Here is a 20,591-nt window from a genome sequence, read left to right as displayed (position 1 = left end):
ACAGCCCATGGAAAGGACACAGAACTGGCCCACACCAAACCTGTGAGCAGAGCTCAAGATGCATGAGGAAAAGGGCCCAAGCCAGGCTGTGCCCTCTCTGCACGTTTGGCAATCTTTAATATTTATGACAGCAGCAGATTTGCCATGGTTTTTGCTTAATCATCCTGAATCAGCACAAAGACTCCAGCAGGGGAATGAGATTTGGATTGGACATGGCTGGAATGAAAATTGGTGTTTGATTCTTCAGTCCTCTGCCAACAAGTAGTCTAAAATTCCATTCTAAAATATGATTTTTTTCTTGGAAGTACCTCCAGTTCATAAGTAGAATCCTAATCTCTTTATACAATAAAAAATAGTGTTACCTAGATTAAATAGCCAGAAGACAAAAAGAATGGCAGGTAAGTGTTGCAATGAATTTTATCCTTACTCTGACATATTATGCTCATCATTCACCTGTGCAATTCTTTATTTAAAGATCCATTTATTTTAATGTTGTTTTCGTTTGCACAATATTATTATGGCTTTCAAGCATTTCTCTATAAGGCAATGCAGCTTCATAAAGTTATATGGAATGTATAAACTATAAAGCAAATATTGCAATTCCTATCCATTCCTATTACTCTTTTATGCCCCCTGAAATCACAAAATAAGGAAGGGTGGTAAGTAGCTTTGTAGTTATTGTGCCCCTTTTTGTTCATATTTCTTCACTCTTATCTGAATTATGCCAGACATGGGTAGAGACTGCCACTGTTTTGTGTGATAACATTTATAAGTACATTGATTCAGAAGAAAATTATATAGAGCAGTTTTGATATGAATTACAGACAATCATGGCAGTGAAGCAATTAAAATTATTATTATTATTATTATTATTATTATTAATAATAATAATAATAATAATAATAATAATAATAGACAATGCTCTATAAATACATCAATAAATAAGGACCTTTTCTAAATGTTCATTTTTTATTCCAATCTATACATTTATATTATTCATCCTTTTACTTTTCCAGGTACCGTCACACCCTCTGTCAGCTGCTTTGCTCTGGTACTCTTATCTTCTGCATAGAAAATACATTGCAACAAGAAATTCAAAATGAATAGTCTCAGTATGTAAAAAAGAAATGCTAAAGAACATAAAAATCACCCAACCTTCACCTTTTGATGGATGACAATTCTAGTCAGAGGTCAGAGCCATGCAGTTACATATGGTTTTGTATACACAAATCCTACTCCACAAAGATTGCAAATGAGAAAAAATTCTGAATTATTTATTAATGAAAACTTCAAATTTCTATCAAATTTTCAGACCAGATGAAAGGATTTGATTTTCCTAAATTATACAGGTACAGACTGGCTTGGGTTGGAAGGGGCTTTAAAGAATATCAAGTTCCAACCCCGACCACAGGGACATTTCCACTAGACTGAGTTAATCCAAGCTCCATCCAACCTAGCCTTGGACCTTTTGTGGTAACTTTGGTGATAAAAAGACAGACTAGAGAAGAAGAAAAAAAATTTTGAAAGGATAAAAATACATTAATTCTGATTTGAGCCAAGTGTTACTGATGATTTTACATTTTTGTTTCAGCAACAATAGGAATGAAATTGGAAAGGCAATGGCACGCCTTTAATTATCTTCCAAGCAAAGAAGTGTGACTATGCTCAGTCCCAAGATCACAGCTGAAAACTGTTCTGTCAGAATGTGTATGAAAAAAAGACCAAAAAGAGGAGAGGGACAGGTAATAAAATAGAAATTCAGATTATGCTGGGATGTAGCATGGTCCAGAAGTGACTAACACTGTGCAAAGAGCACCAGAACCAATGTTTGTTTTGCATGACCTGCAACCCACAAAGAACATTAACTCACAAAGCAAAGCACGACAGAACAAAGCTATTCAATAATCAAAACCCCCTAAGAACCAGTAAAAACCACCTGTGAAATCACCTGACATGAAGCAGGCAGGATGTTCTCCAGTGCCTTGTTTTCAGAGATTATCACAGAACAGGTGTCCCTGGGCAGCAGAGTTTTCAGTTCCCAGAAATAAACTCTAACATTTGGCATTAATGAGACAAATGCCTACAGTTTTCAGTCAGTTAAATCTCATAACCATGGTGATAATGACCCGATTATGAGTTCACTGAGAACATACCTCCTAGCACTTAAGCAGGGCTGAATTCTTGTGATATCAGTGGGTAGTATTTCCCTGGGAAACAGCCTGCTTTTTTTTCTCCATGATAATTAAGCCAACAGAAGACTTTCCTAATAAAAGGGAAATACATTTCTGCAGAGATTTTGCTCCTGGTGAGTCCTTTTAAGCACAGGTAGCTAATATTCCTAACGAAGTGCCCATGCAGAGGTGGTGTGTGCCTTGCATAAAGCACTGTCCTCTTCAGCAGGACTCCTTAAAAATGGCTTTGGCTTCTGAGGATGAGAACTGAGCCAGCACAAAGGAGGATGAGGCAATGCTGGTCACTGCAGAATAGGCAGCTGTGCTTACATTCACACAAACCTCTTTAATGCTTCAAACATTCAAATAAGGATTTAGAGCAAACTCCTCATATCTGCATGAGGGAGACAGGTCTGTTCTGAGTGGCTGTGTTGACAGAAGATGGGACAGAAGTCTGGAATGGGGAGAAATTTGGATTCTCCTGAATAACAGGATGACTGTACCTGGTGAGCTTCAAGGTCTTTTCCAACCATGATGGTCCTGATTCCATCGCCCTCCTACCAACCTCACCTTCAGCCCATGCTCCCACCCCCGTAGTCCCTGCCCATCCTGCAGTCAATGTTCTTTTCACCTTAAAAAAGAGTTGATCAAATAAACAGGCACTAAATGTACTTTCTCTTTAGAGGTGCATCTCCTTCCAACTCTTTTCGTTCTTTTCCCCCAGGCTTGACAGTTTTTCACAAAAGCACCTTTATTCCAGCACTTCCCTTTTCCACACAATAGTTGCTGCTCCACTGCCCTATTTTTGTCATTGAACATATTAAAAAACTCCTGCTAATGAGTGTGCAATTAAAATAAATCAAATTTTCTGAGTGTTCCAAGCACTGATACTTCTCAGCTAGGGGCTAGATGAACATTTCTGAAGGAGGTGCAGACAAACCAGAAGCATTCACAATGTCAGAGGTTGGATTTATGTTTTCAACATGATTTTTATAATTACCAGGAATCTAAAACAATACCTCAAAGGCATGACATATTTTGAACAGATTTTCTAGCAGCATAGGGCTGACACTCTAATTTGAAGAGCCCCCTAACTCAGGAGACCTGGAAAGACTCCCATCCTATTTTTCTGTCATCTGTAAAATGGAAGAGGAACAGTAAACTTGATCTTTCTGCAAAAGGGATAATTGCAAAATTTCCATTAACTTCATTAAAAGGGAAATAGGGACTTCTTTCAAGTTTCTGGGCAAGGAGATGACTTTGAATTTTACTGAATGCAGCATTAAAGCTCCCCAAGAGATCAGTCTAATCCTTCAATTCTGCACTGCTTTGTTTCTACACTCCCAGGAATTTACTGTGAACCAGATTGTTACCTTAAAATAACAAGGAAATTGAAAAGCATTCTCCTTACATAAAGCATTAAATACCTCAGAAACCAGAATATTTCAGGAACTGGAAATGAGCTCACACTATTTGAATTCTGCTCTGTTGCAGCTGCTGAAAAATGCTATGATTTTTTAAGGCTGTTCAGGTCTGTCTGATAGGGAACAATCCCCTTTCTGCTCAAGTCTATTCCCCACTATCTCAGGGAGCAATATATTGTCTGTGAGCTCCAGGAGAATCCACAATACTGGAATAAGTCTGGCAGCACTGACAGCTCTGGCATCACAGCCACGATTTTCCCTTTTCAAGGACATTTTCAATCCACTGCCTGTCAGGCGCCACATTCCCATGCAGCCTTCTGGATTGCAACAGGGAAGTTTGCAGGAAATGAGGCTGCTGGAAAACCAGGCAGGGCAGCCCTGCCAGAGCCTTTATTTCCTGCACTTTTAGAAATCAAAGGTGCATCAGCCTCATACAGAGAATAAGGACAGGCTTTATCTGCAAAAGAACAGGTTATCTCTTTTAATTAATCTTGAAGAGATGACACTGAAGTTCTCTTACAGAGAAATAATAGAGTTAGCAAAAATTTAATAAAAAACAGAGGATTTTGTTTCAGTCTCTATTTAGCTACTTCTGCTTGCCCATATCTTACTTAAATTAACACTAATATTATTTTTTTTCTCAGCTTTTATTGCCTAAAGAGACAGCTGAGCAACAAACAGCAAATGAAATCTATATATTTGCTTTAAAAGCTAAAATTAGAAACAGAGAGAACAGCACAGATACAAATTAAAATAATATTTCAAGTCCATAAAAATCTCAAGGTGTCTGCAGAAAGCAAAAGCAAAGATGCCTCCTTAAGAAAAACCCATTTCCCAGCTTTACATCCTTTTCCAAACATAATTGCATTATTATATAAGGGACAAAAAGCTCCAAAGAATTTTGGGGGCTCATGCTGTACAGGTTAAATGTGCTATTACATTTAACCCAACTGCAAAATCCCATGCAAGGACTTCTCAAGAGTTTTGGGTACAGGGGTTGTATCTGCATGGGCCAGCTCCATCAGGCACTGCTGAGGCCACTGGGATTTTTCACTGTGTCCCCATTAGTTTCAAGAAGACAGAATGATTTGCCTTTTTATAAAACTCACAGATATTATTAGCCCCTATTTATAAAAGTCACAGATATTGTCATAATAATACTGCAGGTGAATGGATTTTTTTTTTTTTTATGTTGGGAAAGTATGACTAAAAGATATAGTCCTTCCTAAATCAGGATTAAAAGTTAAAATGTTCCTTTTCTTTTTGATGTGTCAGGAAAAAGATCCTCTTGGTAAATATAAAGATCCTCTTGGCAAATATAAAAATTATCTTTGGATCATTTGGCAACATTATACCTTTAATGTGTTCAGTTTTTAAAATCCTTTGTGTCCTATTTTTAAGAGAAAAATAAAATTAAAAAAAAACCTCAAAGTTGTGCCAAAGAAAAAAATGTGATGGGTTAACATTAGGTCCTAAAAAGAACATGAAAAGCATTTAAAGTCTTGAAGCTTAAAAATTAAAATTATAAGGGCAGGTTAATTAAGAATTTAATTTTCCATAGAGAGAATCTAGAGAATTTTACCTTTGATTATACATTTCTGTGCAATTCTAAAACTTGCCTGCAATATTCTTCTCAGCAACATCTCTGACAATTCACTAATTTAAGCTGTTTCCAGGTGTTAGATTTGCTGCCCAGAAACTCCGGAGTTATTTGTGCTGCCCATGGCACTCCAGCTCAGCACACCCTGCCCCTCCCTGGCAGTCACATCTGCAGCAGGACATTTCTCATGTCCATTTTATTTTGCCATCAAACTCCCCCTCCTGGGGTTGTCATCCCAAGCTCTCACAAGGAATCACATTAGTGTCCATAACAGGGGTGTCTGCCTGGCTCACAGAGATGTGTGCAGGGATTTATTTTTAGGTTATATCCTCATTACTTCCCACCCATTTATTCCCTCTGGTAAATGATTGTAGCACATTTGCCCTTTCTGTCTCATTGGTATGGCCAACTCTCAATTTAGAGTTTTGCTGAACTCTTGCTTTTATGCAACTTGGTTTTTAGAGTGTTTTCCTGCATCTTTGCAGACCTACTACAGACCAGGCAGCTACAACTGATCTATAATTTAATCATTAAATACCTATCAGTTGTTCAAGCTAAATGGAATTAAGCTGTGCTAAATTTGTGTTAGAGAAGAAAAGCAACTTAATACTGAAGGTTTAAACTTCATTTCATATGGCTGTTTCATTCATATGGAAAGTTCTGTCAGGGAACCCAGTGACTCTCAATATTGTTATTTCATGAACAAAACTAGAAGAGATATTTTAATGTACAGAAAGCTGCTCTTAGAATTAGGCTCTGAGGGTAATGTTACCCAGACTGACTGCTGAGCCCAGCTGGAAAATCCTTCACATCATCCTGATTCATGGGAACAGAAAGACCTATCAAATACCAAGACCTGTTCATTAAAACATACATGAATGTGTCCTACTATGGGTAGGAAAAAATATTTAGAATATAGAATATAGGATCATATCCAAAGAGTTTTATTCATTCTTTTCTTGTCCTCACATAAATGAGCCAATGGCAAGAGCAAAGAATGATGTATCATAAGGGCAGGTGCATTTCTTCCATCAAAAAATCAGAAAAAGAGAGAGCCAGAGTTCCTATGAGCACAAGAATCTAAGGAAGGAGGGAAGTTCAGAAGGGAAAAGAGGAACCCTATGAAAAGAAAGCAGCAGTTATTATCAGGACTGTAGAGCCCTGGGGAAGTGAAAGGACTTAGCTCTGCTCAGAATTGAAAGCAACTCCACCACCTGCAGGTTTTAGTTTGTTTCTATGCAGATAACCATGTGAGGTGGGACATTCCTGGATATCCAGATCCTTTCACAATATTGTAGGTGAAAAACCCTTTGACAAGAGTTCTTTTCTCAATTAAAGGTCCTACACATGTAAATATCTGGATTAAAATCATATATGCCACTGTATAGTTCCTTTATGCCCTTTTGCTATCAACATGTTTATCTTGTATGTATGCAAAATTATTTCTAAGCCATTGCACAGTGGTATCAGGGTAGAACTCTCAGGGCACACACACTACAGACTTGTCAGTTTGGGATATCAAGGAAGGACAGATCCTCCCCAATGTAAACCAATACTAGAGTAAGAAAAGCAGACCAACACATTTTATTTTTTATGCCTGAAGGAACATGGGCTATTTATTTTATTATGAGCTCAGTATTCTTGTGAATGTTGTGTTTCACACAGGGAATTGGACTAAGAGCAAACTCTACTTAAGTAGACTAATACATGACAGGAAAAATATTTCAATAGTAATCTTCAAGCCATTTTCTCTATTATCATCACGGTTTTATCATCACCTAATTTTGCACATCACCCAATTTTACACATTGAGGATTTCATGAAAAGCTGAAGAGAAAACATGGAATGATTCTTCATTTGCCAGGCTCTAGATACACTTGGAGAAGATAAAATTGTTTCCTTGTAAATTTACGTATTATTTGGGAGACATCCATATCCTCCACTTGCTGGAATTATTATAAATGTTGGAAAATATGAACCATTATAACCATGACAAAAAAGGGCCTTTTTATTATTTTTTTTCATGTTACTTTCAATAAAATTCAAAGGAAGAGTACCCAAAGCCCATGAAATGCAGTAGCTATTCCCTGGGAATTAAAGGGTTAAATTTGGCTATCCTGGAGAGATTATGAACACAGTTTGATAAATGGGAAGATGGTAGTTGAGGCTGGTTTGTGAAAACCCTGATCTCAGTGATACCAACATGAATGAGCAGCAACTTCCTTGACTCACTGATGTTTATTCCTTGGATAAGGTCAGAACCTTGCCATGAAAAATTAGAATCTTTTTTTTTTTATTTTGCTCACTGGATTCTGCTACAAAGCCTGCAGAGCAGCTTCCAACCTTTCAGGCATTAAAGATCTGAAAATAATGATCACTCCATAGTGTAGAAAGTCTCCTGGATGAATAATGAAACCTTTCTTAAACCCTTCTCTGCTTCAGCATGTAGAGGCGTTATGTGCATTATCTTGTAAGAGATTAAATTATAGTTTTGCTGTCAGACATGCAAATTCTGCTGGAGCTCTGTGAGAAGGTTTACAAGGTAAAAATAACAGTAAAGTGCAAAAGACAGCAATGATATAACTCTCAGTGCCAGTTAGCTGTGAAGGATTCCTACACAAGGGGTAATTTTTCACACTAAATGAATAGATCAAAGGGGATGATTGCAGATTGAATCATAAACCATAATAACAAAACATGCAGAAATGTATTATGGCCAAAAAAATCTCTCAGAAAAATAATGTGAAAACTGAAAACTTTCCACAGCCTTTTATTATTCTCTAAGCTGATTTGTTCTGATGCAGAGTCTCTATTGGTCTGAGATATTCTTCCTAATCTGACCTCTGTGCTCGTACAAGCTGTTGATACATGCTCTCTCCTATTTCTGAGAGCTCAGAGGCAGGGAAATGTTCTGTGAATTTTATAGTCCTTGCTTGACATTCTCTGACCTGCTGGCAAGCAGTAGCTGCCAATTAGAGGGTGTAGGACAGGCAGAGTGCTGAAGTTTCCCAACCCATACACAAGCCAGACAGAATAAAGATTAAATTGAAATCTGTACAAACCTCCAAATTCCTGCTGGAATGCTCTGTCTAACTGCACTGTTCAATATGTTCACTGTGGAGCTCTCAATACTAAAACCCTTCTCCATCTTCTGGGTTTATTTACTTTAGTTTCAGTTTTTTAAGGGGGATAAAAAAGAGAGAGAGTATGGAACATTTAAGGAACTGTAGTGTGAATTGTTTATAGGTTTTTGACAACTGTGATGGCAAGTGTTGTGTGAGTGCTGTTAAGGTTTCTCCTTTACATATGTATATTTATAGCTTGTTCAGGCTTTGGCAGTCTTCATCTCCTTCAGTTTTTATACTCTCCTCTCTTGACTAAACTCATAACTAATAGAAGAGCCTTTCACTTTGTTTTGTTCTATCATGTAATCTATTCTATCCTATTCTGTTGTTTGGGGTTTTTTTACTAAGTGGAGAATAGTTACCCAAAATCTTTCCAAAACGCTTATCCAAGCATCTCTATTATGTGCTATTTTATTGTTCTGAAAGCATCTCATGCTGCATTGCCAACGAGCTGGAGATGCTGTAACTCCTTGTGCTCGTGACTCCTCTGCACACTCTGCTGCAAAGGTAACAGAGTGCAGCTGCTACTGGAGGCTGCTCAGGGTCTTTGATTAGAAATGAGGGTGTGTATTCAATTCCCATCTTTTAGAGGTGGGGCAGTTCTCCTCTGTTTATTGGGCAGGTTTCTTTATCTCCTCCACAGCCAATCCTCCCTCAGGAAATATCTTCTGTCCATGGGCCATTAATTATTAATTATCTTCTGTCCATGGCCAGTGAGTGTCCCTGCATGGCTGATCCAATTCCACCATCCCATGGGAGATGCTCCGCCCAGGGGAGGAGCCAAGCATTCCTGCCTGGATCCAATCTGAGCTTTGGGACACCCCAGCAGCCTTTGCCCACTGCATTCCCAGAGGAGCAGCTTTCTGCTGCCCTGCATTGCCAGAGGGAGCTCAGGCCCATCTGCAGCAGCCCTGGAGCTGCAGAGGAAAACTCCCCCCTTGTGCAGGATCCTGCTGCAGCAGAGCCACAGCTGGGACTGCAGGAGGGCTGAGCCCCCCTGGGATGGGGCTGGGACACCTCCCTGGCACACAGGGGGCAGGGCATGGTCTGACTCTGGCAGTGTTGGTTTGTACTATTCATTTGTATTTTTAATTTTCCTAGTACAGAAGTGTTATTCCTACTCCCATATCTTTTCCTGAGAGCCCTTTAATTTCAAAATTATAATAATTTGAAGGGAGTGAGTGTACATTTTCCATTTCAGGGGAGGCTCCTGCCTTCCTTAGCAGACACCTGTCTTTTCAAACCAAGACACTAAGACACATCTCTAATGAGTGTCTGGTGAAATTTATATTTCATTTCTTTAATGAAATCAATAAAAACCTGCTGTCACAGGACTTTCCAAAACAATGTTTCCAACTGTGATTTTATACTTTAGAGCTGTTGCTGGGCAAATGTTTTTTCCCAGTGTTCAGTTCTTTACAAGGTTTGACAGCTGTATAGTCTTAAATTCTACCCACAAACTGAATGGATAAAATGAGGGCAAAAAGGGTTCGAGAACTGGATTTCAAAAGCTTCCCAAAAATTGGCTGTTTATACAAAACTGTGCAACCTGTTGAGATTTAGAATTTGCCAGAAATCTGACAAAAGCTAAAGGCTGTATAGTATTTCAGCATTTCTGCTTTCAATTACGGCAATTACTTGAATTCGCTGAAAAACAGATGCAAATAGGAGGTATAAAGGAAAAAAAAATTGAACCAAGCAAGCTTTTTCAGACAAAAAAAAAAAAGAAAACAGAAAAAAAAGTCTGTATTTCAGTCTGAGTTTTGGCGGAGAAATTAATTTCATTACACTTAAGTTTCCTCTCTAACAGCCCACCATGAGTCATTCACGGGTTAATTATAGATAATCAGAGATAGTTACCACCACAACAGAGCCCTGTTCTTTGTAATCTAAACTTCTCAGATAAAACCAAATGCTTAAATCTCTCATAGCAAAGGAAAAAAAAAGTGGTTTGGGGAAAGTAAAAAGCAAATTGCACAATAAAATTTAATTGGAATTACAGGGCACGTTCTCAAGGATGTTTATTCTTTCTCACTCAGATGGAATAAATGGGCTGTAAATAGCTGTAAATAGCTGGTGGAAAATTCAATTTATGCATCTGTTCTTCTGTTGCCTCCTGTTCCTTTGTTGCACTGTGGCTGTCCCAGAACTGTTTGGACTCTACAATAACACCTCTGCTGTACTCACCTGGCCCAGCTCCCACAGAAGGAGGTGTATTCTGGGATGGGAGACAATATCCTCCAAGAGACACCTATGGAACAGCCTCACTTCATTAATGGCAATGCTCTAACATAACTGTGTTTATAATTTTGCAGAATGCACTGAGACTATTCAGTAATATTTAATTTACCGTGCAGCCAAGGTGGTTTTTGTGCTTTAATGTCTTTATGCTTTTATGTTTAGGTTCTGCACAACTGTTTGGACTCCTTGCAGAAGTTTGTTAGAGACAGTGCTGGAATTACAGTTTGTAGCAAACTGGAATAGGGGTCATCTGAGAGCTGGGGCCCAGGAAGCAGGGTGAAATCCAGATGTACAGAAATCCAGATGTGGGTGGCACAGGTCTCTGCCACCCACCCACAACCACAAAAATCTCTAATGTGCTGGTAGGAACGTGGCCACACCACCCGGGCCAGATCAGCAGGGTCATTCTGCCAGCAGGCAGTGACAGGACATGGGGAAAAATGCTGCCTTTATCATCTGTAAAACAACCCCTTTATCTGTATTCTGCTGCCTTTATCATCTGCATTCTGCTGCCTTGATTTGCATTCTGCTCCCACAGCTGGGCAGGGTTTTATTAGACAAGAGCCCCATCACCCTAATAGGTTGTTAATAAGGAGAACCAACAGCCATCCGTGCAGCTGAAGGGAGGTTTTGGTAGGAAAATGCCTCCAAAATGAGCGTGCCAAGGAAGTGATGTTGGACGTGTCATATTTCAAACACAACAGGCTGTATGTTCATGTAAATGTTATGCAAATGAGACACAGCCCTCAGGCACCTGGTGAGCTTCCAGAGAGGCCCTGGAGGCTCCAAACTGTTGATTTAGCACATGAGCCTTAGCACTTGCACTGAAATGCATGTGCTAAAATCATACTGAAAGAATCTATGTGTCAGGGACTTTGAAATATATGAAATATTGATACGAGCTATGGGCTCTTCCCATGGACATTTTGATTTCCAGTCAGAAAACGTTGCCATGGGATGATGTTAACTCTTTTAATGTGGAATATTCAGGGGATTGTCTGCATGATTAATGCAAAGCCTACATCAGCACCAGCCTCAATCCTACTTTTAAGGATAATTATGTCACGGGTAGCAGGAGAAACAAAAAAAATTACAAGAAAGGACACAGAATTAATGTAGTTGTTTGTTTAGAAGATACATAACATGTGGATAAAAATTATCTCTTTTTTTAGGAGAAAATATGCTTTTTTTTCATAGAAATAGGGGGGAAAAAGAGGTGTGAGAGTGATGTGGTCTAACCTGAAAAGGGATGTTTATACCAATCTGGAGGAAAAAAGAAGGATCACATATTGGCTTTGTTTGTGGGGGGTTGTGTGGTTTTAGAGAAAATAAATTGTATTTGTAATCTCTCTTCTCAAATAATATTTTAGAGGTGTCCCAGCCATCAAGAGAGCAGTCTCTGAGCACTAGAATCAGAAAACATGTAGTTGTGCAAACAGTTGTGCTATTTTTTTCTAACTCCTGCTGCAGTTTCAGACTGCCCATTGTCACAGGAAATGTGACAAACAATAAGTCAAATAGCAAAGCAAATTATTCCTGTTCATTTAGAAGCCCCAAATTCCAGGAACTTGAGTGGCAGATTTCATTTGTGCACCAGAGTGCTCTGATTTAACTGCAAATGTCAGGGCTTCTGATTTGTGTTTTAAGCCTTTTCTGTTCCATATCATATTTTTGTTTGGTTGGTTTATTCAGATATACATTCCAAACAGGGTAGTTATGTTCTTGCTAGTAAGACCATGAGTTATATGAAACATTTTTGATACTCTCCACTCTCTCATCCTAAAATATAAACAACTGTTGTTAGTATGGTAGAGTCTAGAATACTGCATATGAAAAAGCCACCCAAAAAGAATAAAAAATGACAGTATCAAATACAAACTAGGTCCTGAACATGATTTTTTTTTGTTGTTGTTGCTGTTGTTGTTGCTAACTAGTCAGCAATCAAAAATGATTGCTGGGAGAACTTCTAATATTCAGAACTTTAGGGATTTCTCAACCTGTTGCAGTATCTTTATCTTGGATTTCTTTGATGCTGGTAAAAGGGAGTTATGCCAAGCTGTGAGACCTTTCCTTGGGCTCCTTTGGATAAATCCATCCAAAAGAGGAAGGTTTTGAGCAGAGCTGTGGTGACCACGCCAGACAGAGGAAGTGCTGGTGTTGGAAATTATATAATTTTAACATTTTTAACCAACTTAGGTCCAGATGCTTGTTTGTCTTTGCCCAGCGGAAAGGAATTAAAGTTTCTTTTCAAAAGACTCTGTTTCCTGGGCAAGTCCTGATGATTTTACATCTACAGCCTGGGAGCAGCACATGAGGATCTAATTAGCATTGAAGGTGAAGGGATCAATACCCACAGGAACCCAAATATTGAAAACTGTGTAATTTGGGACCAGTAAATGGCAAACCAATTAATTTCTCTGGGTTTTGTCTGTATAAGTATGGGAGAAGTTTAGTAAAGAGCCATGTGTGATGGAATTATTTACTCTGCCACACGTGGATGAAATTATTTCTGTTCCACATTCTGGCCAGAACAACATCCTTTCCAGACCAAAGTAATGCCTTAATTCTCTAACACTAAAAGTGATGTTGCAGAGGGTTTTTTTCCCCACAGTTTTGGTGACACTGGGATTTTAAAAGCTGCTCAGGAATCTGTGGTGCAACAAGCACTGGGGTTACTTCTCCCTGCAGCAGCACAGGAGAAGAGGCTCTGATCATCACCCTGGTCCCCAGGTCCTTCAGGATGTCACTTCTCCCAAGCCAACCCTTAGGCTGGGACAAAGATCTGGTCCAGCAGCTGTAGGGAAAGTACTCTAACTCAGGTGTCAGCATATATGTGATTGAAGAATGTGTGCTTACACCCTGGATCTAAAACTTTACTTGATGGTTTTCCAATTTAAAAACAGCAGTCTTTCAAAAACCTGTGCATATAGAACAAAAAAAAAATACCTTCCTTGGCTGTTTTTGTGCTCCTGCATTTCAACAGGAACAGGTTTTTTGTTCAATTAAGTGTTCTGACAGTAGAAATTTGTCATTCAAATGTTCCCAGCCTCTCAATGAAAGAGGTGGGAGAAGCCAGGGTTTCATTTATCAGCACTGGTGCATCTGATGTGAGAACCATTTCCTGGAGGCTCCTGCTGCCAATTAACCAAATCAGATTTGCTGGTGGACTAACACTTGGTTTGCATCCACCTCAGCAGGAGTCTGGAGATAAATCTTTCATTTGTAGTTGTTGTAGAAATCTTGCAGAGGGTTACTCTGTAAATTGTAGCTGGGCAGGGTTGAATTTTGCATTGTGACGCAAATTTTCTTAAAAATATTTCAGCGGCCAGAAAGGGCAGGTTTCTTTCAGGCAGTGTTTTGTGTCTACATTTCTGTGTTCTGTCACTTGAGTTACCACTGGTTGCAGTCACCAATTATCTTCACATAGAAGGAATTTTTGCATGTGGAGGGAGCCTGGTTTTAAGGGTTGCTGTACATCTACATAATAAAATCAGGTTATAAAGGTAAGTCACATCTGAGGGATGGGAGATACCATGGTCTGCAGCAAGGATCAGACAATTCAATCATTAAGGTTGAAAAGACCTCCAAGAACATCAACCTTCAAACCAATCTGTCAAGTAATCCACATCTCATCCACTCACTTCTTGAACACCTCCAAGGATGGGGACTCCACCTTTACCCTGGAGAGCCCCTTCGAATGCCTCACCATGCTTTAAGGGAAGGCAATGTTCCTAAAATCCATCCTGAACCTACCCTGGAACAACCTGAGGCCATTTCCCCTTGTCCATCTGTAGCTGCCTGGGAGAAGACTCCAGACCCATCTTGCCACAAGCTCCCAATCCAGTCCTTCCTCCAAGACCAGGTGATGAGATGGGCAGCTTCCACCAAACCCTGGATTTGTTCTGCTGCACTCTCAGCCCAACTCTGGCACCAGCAGATGACCAGCCCTGAGCTGGGCTGGGCTGAGCTGCCATGGCACCCTTCCAGGATGGATGGGACTTTGGGAATATCCTCCAGGGACCAGCAGCCAAAGTGAACTTGTGCCCTGGAGCCACAAATTCTGGTTGTATCCTTCTCCCAGTAAAGGCACTTCCAAGGAAGTAAATTTATATTTGCTTGAGTAACAGCTAAGGCAGTTGGGAATTATATCTAGTTTCAGGTGTCTTTAATGAAGATCTTGGTTACCAGTGGAAAGATTCAATGAGCAGAAAGGCTCCTGAATCACATCTTGCATCAAGAGCTTCATAATTACTGCACATTCAACTGCAAGTTACAATTTTGTTTGATCTTCAAATCTGGAAATAAACTGGGAGAGACTTCATACTTCAAATGAGTAACATAAGACTAGAGATCTCCTTAGGAGGACATTGTTGATTTGTGTCCTACCTGGGACACTGATCTTGGCCAAAAATCCTCCAGTGCTAGGAGAGAGCTGCAGCAGTAAGCACAGAGGGTGCTTTGACTGACAAACTGTGCTAAAACTCGATCCTAATGGAAAATGATGAAACTGTAGAGCCAAGACCTCCAAACTGTTCCAAAGGTCATAAAAAAAATACAAGCACAATAACTATATCTAAAATAAATTTTAAAATAAATAAATAAATAAATATTTTTTTCAAAAAAGAAGAAAAAGAAAGATGTATGAGAAATATAAATCTGTCTGTAAATGGAGTTACTGATTACACATGTTCGTGAGGTTGTCCCAATCACCAAACACTTCCATAAACACTTCTGTACCAATTATTCATCACTAATATCTCTAGTGCATCTTTAGACCTTCTGCCATGCTAGCACCTCCCTTATAAATCGAATTCTTTGATTTGGGCAAAAAAAAGAATAAAACCAATCAAATCACACTTCCTGAGGAGCTGGTGAAGCTGAGATCTCCCCTGGAGGTGTGCCCTGGAGCTGTCCTGTGGTGGTGTTTGTGAGGGTCCCCGGGACGAGGTGAGAGATGAGAATTTGACTCCATGTTCTCAGAAAGCTGATTTATTATTTTATGATATTATATTGAAAGAAATGCTATACTAAAACTATACTAAAGAAAGATAAAGGATACATCAGAAGGCTAAACAAGAATGATAATGAAAGCACGTGACTGACTCCTCAGTCTGACACGGTTGGCTGTGATTGGTCATTAATTAAAAACAACTCACATGGAACCAATCTAAGATGCACCTGTTGGTAAACAACCTTCAGACCACATTCCCGAGCAATCAGATAATATTGTTTTCATTCTTTTCTGAGGCCTCTCAGCTTCCCAAGAAAAAATCAGGGGCAGAGAGAATTTATTTTTCAGAAACCATCTCGGTGCCGCTGTCCCTACCTTGATGGCGGTGGAAGCGATCTGGATGTGGTGCAGCCGGCGCAGGGTGCTGTCCCTGTCAATGAAGTAGGAGGCTGCCAGCTGGTGCAGGGTCTCCAAGGTCACCACAGAGCTGTTGGCACTGGGGTCGCTCCCTTCTGACCTCTTGCTCAGCTTCCGTTTGTCCACAAAAATTGTGAGCGACTCCTCTCCTGGGCAGGGAGAGAGAAGCCCCAGCAGGCATCAGCAATGTGCAACAGTAAGCAGAGATTTTGTAAACATTCAACTTGAAGAACATACAAAATATGTTTATTTCCAAGGTCACTTAGTACAGTCATTCTGTAGTGTTCTGTGTTGGCTTGAAAGAAAATGTAAACACTGTAATACTTGGGATGTTTGCTTGTTTCCTTCTCTCATCACTGATTTTAGAAGAAAGGCACCTTGTTACACCTTGTTATGAGCAACCATGTGCTTTCTAATCAATTCAGCAGTGCCTGAAATCTGATAGAACAGTTGCCTTGAACCAAATTTTTCTAACTGAAAAAAGTGGAGGTTTCAGAAAGTTGGTGTTTTTCCAAAAAAAATAGACGCTTCAGCATCTTGTGTTGTGGATTTCTCACTTCCTATCTCTTTGTAGAGAAGCAGATAAATACTGTTGAATTCAGAAATTTTAATTTCTGTAGATTATTGAAACCCAAAAATCTGACTTGCTTAACTAAGTTCTTAAAAACATTTTCAGAACACACCTACTGATACTGTCAAATTTTCCATGTTTATCATCTAGTTCATGGATATATTCTTCTATGTTTCAGGCTAAGCAATAATTCATTCATTTATTAAAGTGTTTAGGCAAAACTCTTTACATCACAAAACAAATTGGAAAAGTAATTTCTGGACCCAGTATTTTCTTCTGTGCAATTTATGTCCAAAATAAATTTGACAGTAATAAATTTCCTCACTCTCAGAGCGTGTGTTTGGTAACCTGCATCCTTCAGCATTTAGCTCAACAATTGATTAATAATGTCATTATACCTGGATTTTAGGTTCTGAACAACTCTACTGAGTGCCTTTTCCTAGTTACTGGAAAGGAAGTTACCCTGCTAAGGTCTCACTTGCCACTTGTGCTACTTTCACTGCTCACCCATCTGCTGCAGTGGCACCATGCCCATGCAGAGGATGCCAACTTCAGATGGGATTATGTGCCAAAAAGTAATAGCTGTAGGATAAAAATCTAGGATGAAAACATGACATCATCTTCAAAGGGAGCTGATCTTGGTGGTGAGCAATACTAAGTGAGGAACGTGTGCCTGTGTGCAGGACATCACCTCTGCTGGCCAATTCTGACTCACAAAATTGGTCTTTGGTTAACACAAGCATGCTCCTTGTTCCCCAATGTACATTATGTGTTTCCCAGTCTCTCAGAAATTCAGAGGACAGACAAGCCCTTCAGACCTTACACAGGCAAAAGTTGCATTATACAGGAGCTTTTTATCTAATTAGACCTGCAGGGCTTGTCTAGAATATTCCTCTTGTCCTGGGAGGGACAGGTGGCTGTTCCACCACTACATTTATGCTTCTCCTCCTACAGTTTCCTAATGGATCATTATTTTGTGCATGAAGTCATCAATGCAGGGATTAATTGTCTGAAGCTCCAAAGAACTAGAAATTAGCACAGCCTCCTTAAGTACCAGGATTTCCCCACCCAATTATTTAATCTTTCTGCTGTAATCTGTGGACAAAGGTTCACAACTGCTGTGAGGAGGGAACTGGGAAAACACAGCAAACTCTAATGACCTGTCCCCTGAGAGAAATCTGCCATCAGAACCTGCTCTGGATTCCAGCTTTGCTGGCATTCAATATGCAATGAAACCCATGCAATAAAACCTGATTTGTCACAACCTGCCATGTGACTCCAGCCAGGAGGAAAGATGTTTCTGGGATCAAAAGCAATGGAGTTGGCTGAGGTTGCAGCCAAGGGTCATGGGCTTTGTGCAGCTGTTTGTGGAGCTGCAAAGACAGGGTTTAGAATGGATTTTAGGAAGGAATTGTTCCCTGTGAGGGTGGGCAGGCCCTGGCACAGGGTGCCCAGAGAAGCTGTGGCTGCCCCTGGATCCCTGGAAATGCCCAAGGCCAGGTTGGATGGGGCTTGGAGCAACCCAGTCCAAGGATGCTTCCATCCCAGACCATTCCATGATTCTGTGGTATCAGAGAAGACAACAGCACAACTCAGAGAGCGAATATTGTGCCAGCAACCAGTTCAGGCTGCACAGATTAAGTACAAAATTTTCCTAGGAGCTTTCTCTCCATGTTTTCCCCTTTTCCAGAAGTCTGAGGTAGTTTGTTTAGATTAAAGTGGCTTTTGCAAGGTCAACCATCTTTCCATTGAAAGTATAATGAATTGTAAGGGCAAAGAAACAAGGACTTAAAGCTGCAGAAAATCTCTGGAAAAGACTAAAAAATGTAATTTTTAGGTTCTTTGTGTTTCATTATGACAGAATCATAGACTGGTTTGGGTAGAAAGGAACTTATGAATTTTGTCCAGTTCTCTCCATGCCGTGGGCAGACCTTCCGCTAGCTCAGGTTGCTCCATGCCCTGTCCAACCTGGCCTTGGACACTCTTTTTCTTTTTTATAAGTCCTCTTAAGTCTTGTCATGTCCCAATAACGTCTCCCTGGAGCCTTCTCTTTTCCAGGCTGAACAACCCCAGCTCTCCCACCCTGTCACTGCAGGAAACCTTCTCCAGCCCACAGAGCATCCACCACACCTTGTTCTCATGTAAACACTTTTGATTGATCTGTGTTAGTCTTTAATAGAGATTGTGGGGCTCCTTTTACTTCAACAGAATTCTGCTAAGTTTTATTATTAAAACAGAGTTTGAGTTTTGTTCACATAAAAAAAATCTCAGGCATTTTTCCGTTCCCTGCTCTCCAGGAGCAGACAGCAGAACTGCAACAAAAACTCACATTTCAAAAACAAACAAACAATCAAACCTTGAAAAAGGACAGGGCTGTGTGTTGTGATGCTTTACTTTGATTGGAACATATCAGGAAAAGAATGTTTGGACCGTGTCAGATTTATCACATCATCCTATTTGCTTCATCCTGCTTGACTCTATGCTTTCTATGCAGTGGCTGCTGGGTGTGTTCTGGCCGGATCCCCTGGCATCCCCAGCCCTGCAGGCTCGGTCCCTGATGCCTCAGGTTTTAGCTTTTATATTTTTCAGAGTCTGAACTGCTTTACTGTGTAGTTCTGAGCTTCATATTAAGGACGGTAAGCTCTCTTCACAGAGTAGAGAGACAAAACAATTCCTTGTCTAGCTGGAGACCAAGGACAAATGATCCAAATCTCAGGCCCAAGAGCACAAACAATGGAGGAATGAAGAGAGGAAAACAGAAGGATGGGACTGCATGGGCTAAAGCTGGAATTGGACAATTAACTGCAACAGGCAAATGGAGCAGAACTGATCAAAGTGAGAGACCCTGTGCCCAGTTGTGCATTTTGTGACCATTTTGGTTCATCTTGGGTGTAGCCCTGGCTGGGCTCTTGTGCTGCCCAAGGTGCATCCATTGAGGCCCTCTAATAAATCCCTAATTTATTCTTTAACTCTGTCCAGCCTCTGTTCTAGGTCAGCATGCACAAGACATCATCCCCACACCCTGACAGATATATTTGGGTTTTCATTCTTTATAACCGGACTGAAATGACTTTGAATGCTTTCATGGCATTTCACACAAGAGATGTCTGAATCACACATCCTGGCTCATCACTGGCATTCCCAGGCACTGCGCTACCAGCAGGTGCCATCAGGGGCAGCTCAAAACTATTTGCTGCCCAAAAGACTTTTCACAGAGTTTTTCATCTGTCAGAGCTAATTGAGCTCTTCTAGAAAAAGTGGATTACCCTCTACATTGGTGCTGAGGCACCCCTGTCCCTGCAGAGCTGTGAAAAGGCTCCCTTCAGCACCTAGGGCTCCAGGGTCTGGGAAGTAACACTGCTAACTTGGATTTAGGGATGACATTTTGAGTTTTAAGTTCATTTGGAGAAGATTAAACCCATGCCAAAAGAGACTCTTGTGTCACATTGAAAACATGGAGGAATCTTGTTTTTCACTGGTTACTGTCTGCCACCATAAAAGGCTAAGACATCCTAGCATCAGCTAAAAACAAGTGTGATTTAGAAAACAAGGTTATGAATTTTAAGGATTGAAAAGGAGTAATGACAGTGAACATTTATAAAACATGATGATTCAGCATCAAATCCTCCCAGCTGTGCTTTTCACAAGCTCTGAAAGCTGCATTTGCTCTCCTTCCCAAAATTCAAGAGACACTAAACTTCACTTTCTCAGGTTTAAAGGAATTAACATGGAAACACACAAAACAATTCCACATAGCCCAGTTGGGTGGTTCAAGAAGCTGTCAGTCACTACAGGGATGTTTTATTGCCATGTGGGGGCTGTCCCTGACAGATTTTGTTACTGCAGGTGCAGGGGACTGATGCTCATGCTCTTCACTGACCTTGCCACAGTGTCCAGTCCTGGTCCCACTAGCCCTGGAATATGCAAGCTTATAACTAAACTTCAATTTTTAATTCTTGCTAAGTTTATAGGAACATATTATCCATGACATATATTTATAAATTCTACTAGGTCCCAACAACATGTGCAAATAAAATAAAATAAAATAAAATAAGTATATGGGAATTTACCCAGATATACAACCTGCCTCA

General features: G+C 40.1%; 1 protein-coding gene across 2 annotated transcripts in view; it reads right to left on the bottom strand.

Moving 5' to 3' along the window:
• BRINP3 (BMP/retinoic acid inducible neural specific 3) overlaps positions 1-20,591 on the bottom strand; it is a 196,530-nt gene that overhangs the window by 63,611 nt on the left and 112,328 nt on the right. For both annotated transcript variants that reach the window (XM_064719490.1, XM_064719491.1), the window contains exon 4: positions 15,888-16,078. In XM_064719490.1, coding sequence (XP_064575560.1) covers positions 15,888-16,078 — 191 coding nt within the window. The remainder of the gene's footprint in view (positions 1-15,887; positions 16,079-20,591) is intronic.

The sequence above is a fragment of the Zonotrichia leucophrys genome, chromosome 8, assembly GCF_028769735.1.
Source record: "Zonotrichia leucophrys gambelii isolate GWCS_2022_RI chromosome 8, RI_Zleu_2.0, whole genome shotgun sequence".
NCBI classification, from domain to species: domain Eukaryota; kingdom Metazoa; phylum Chordata; class Aves; order Passeriformes; family Passerellidae; genus Zonotrichia; species Zonotrichia leucophrys.
This window is presented reverse-complemented; position numbering and strand designations above follow the sequence as displayed.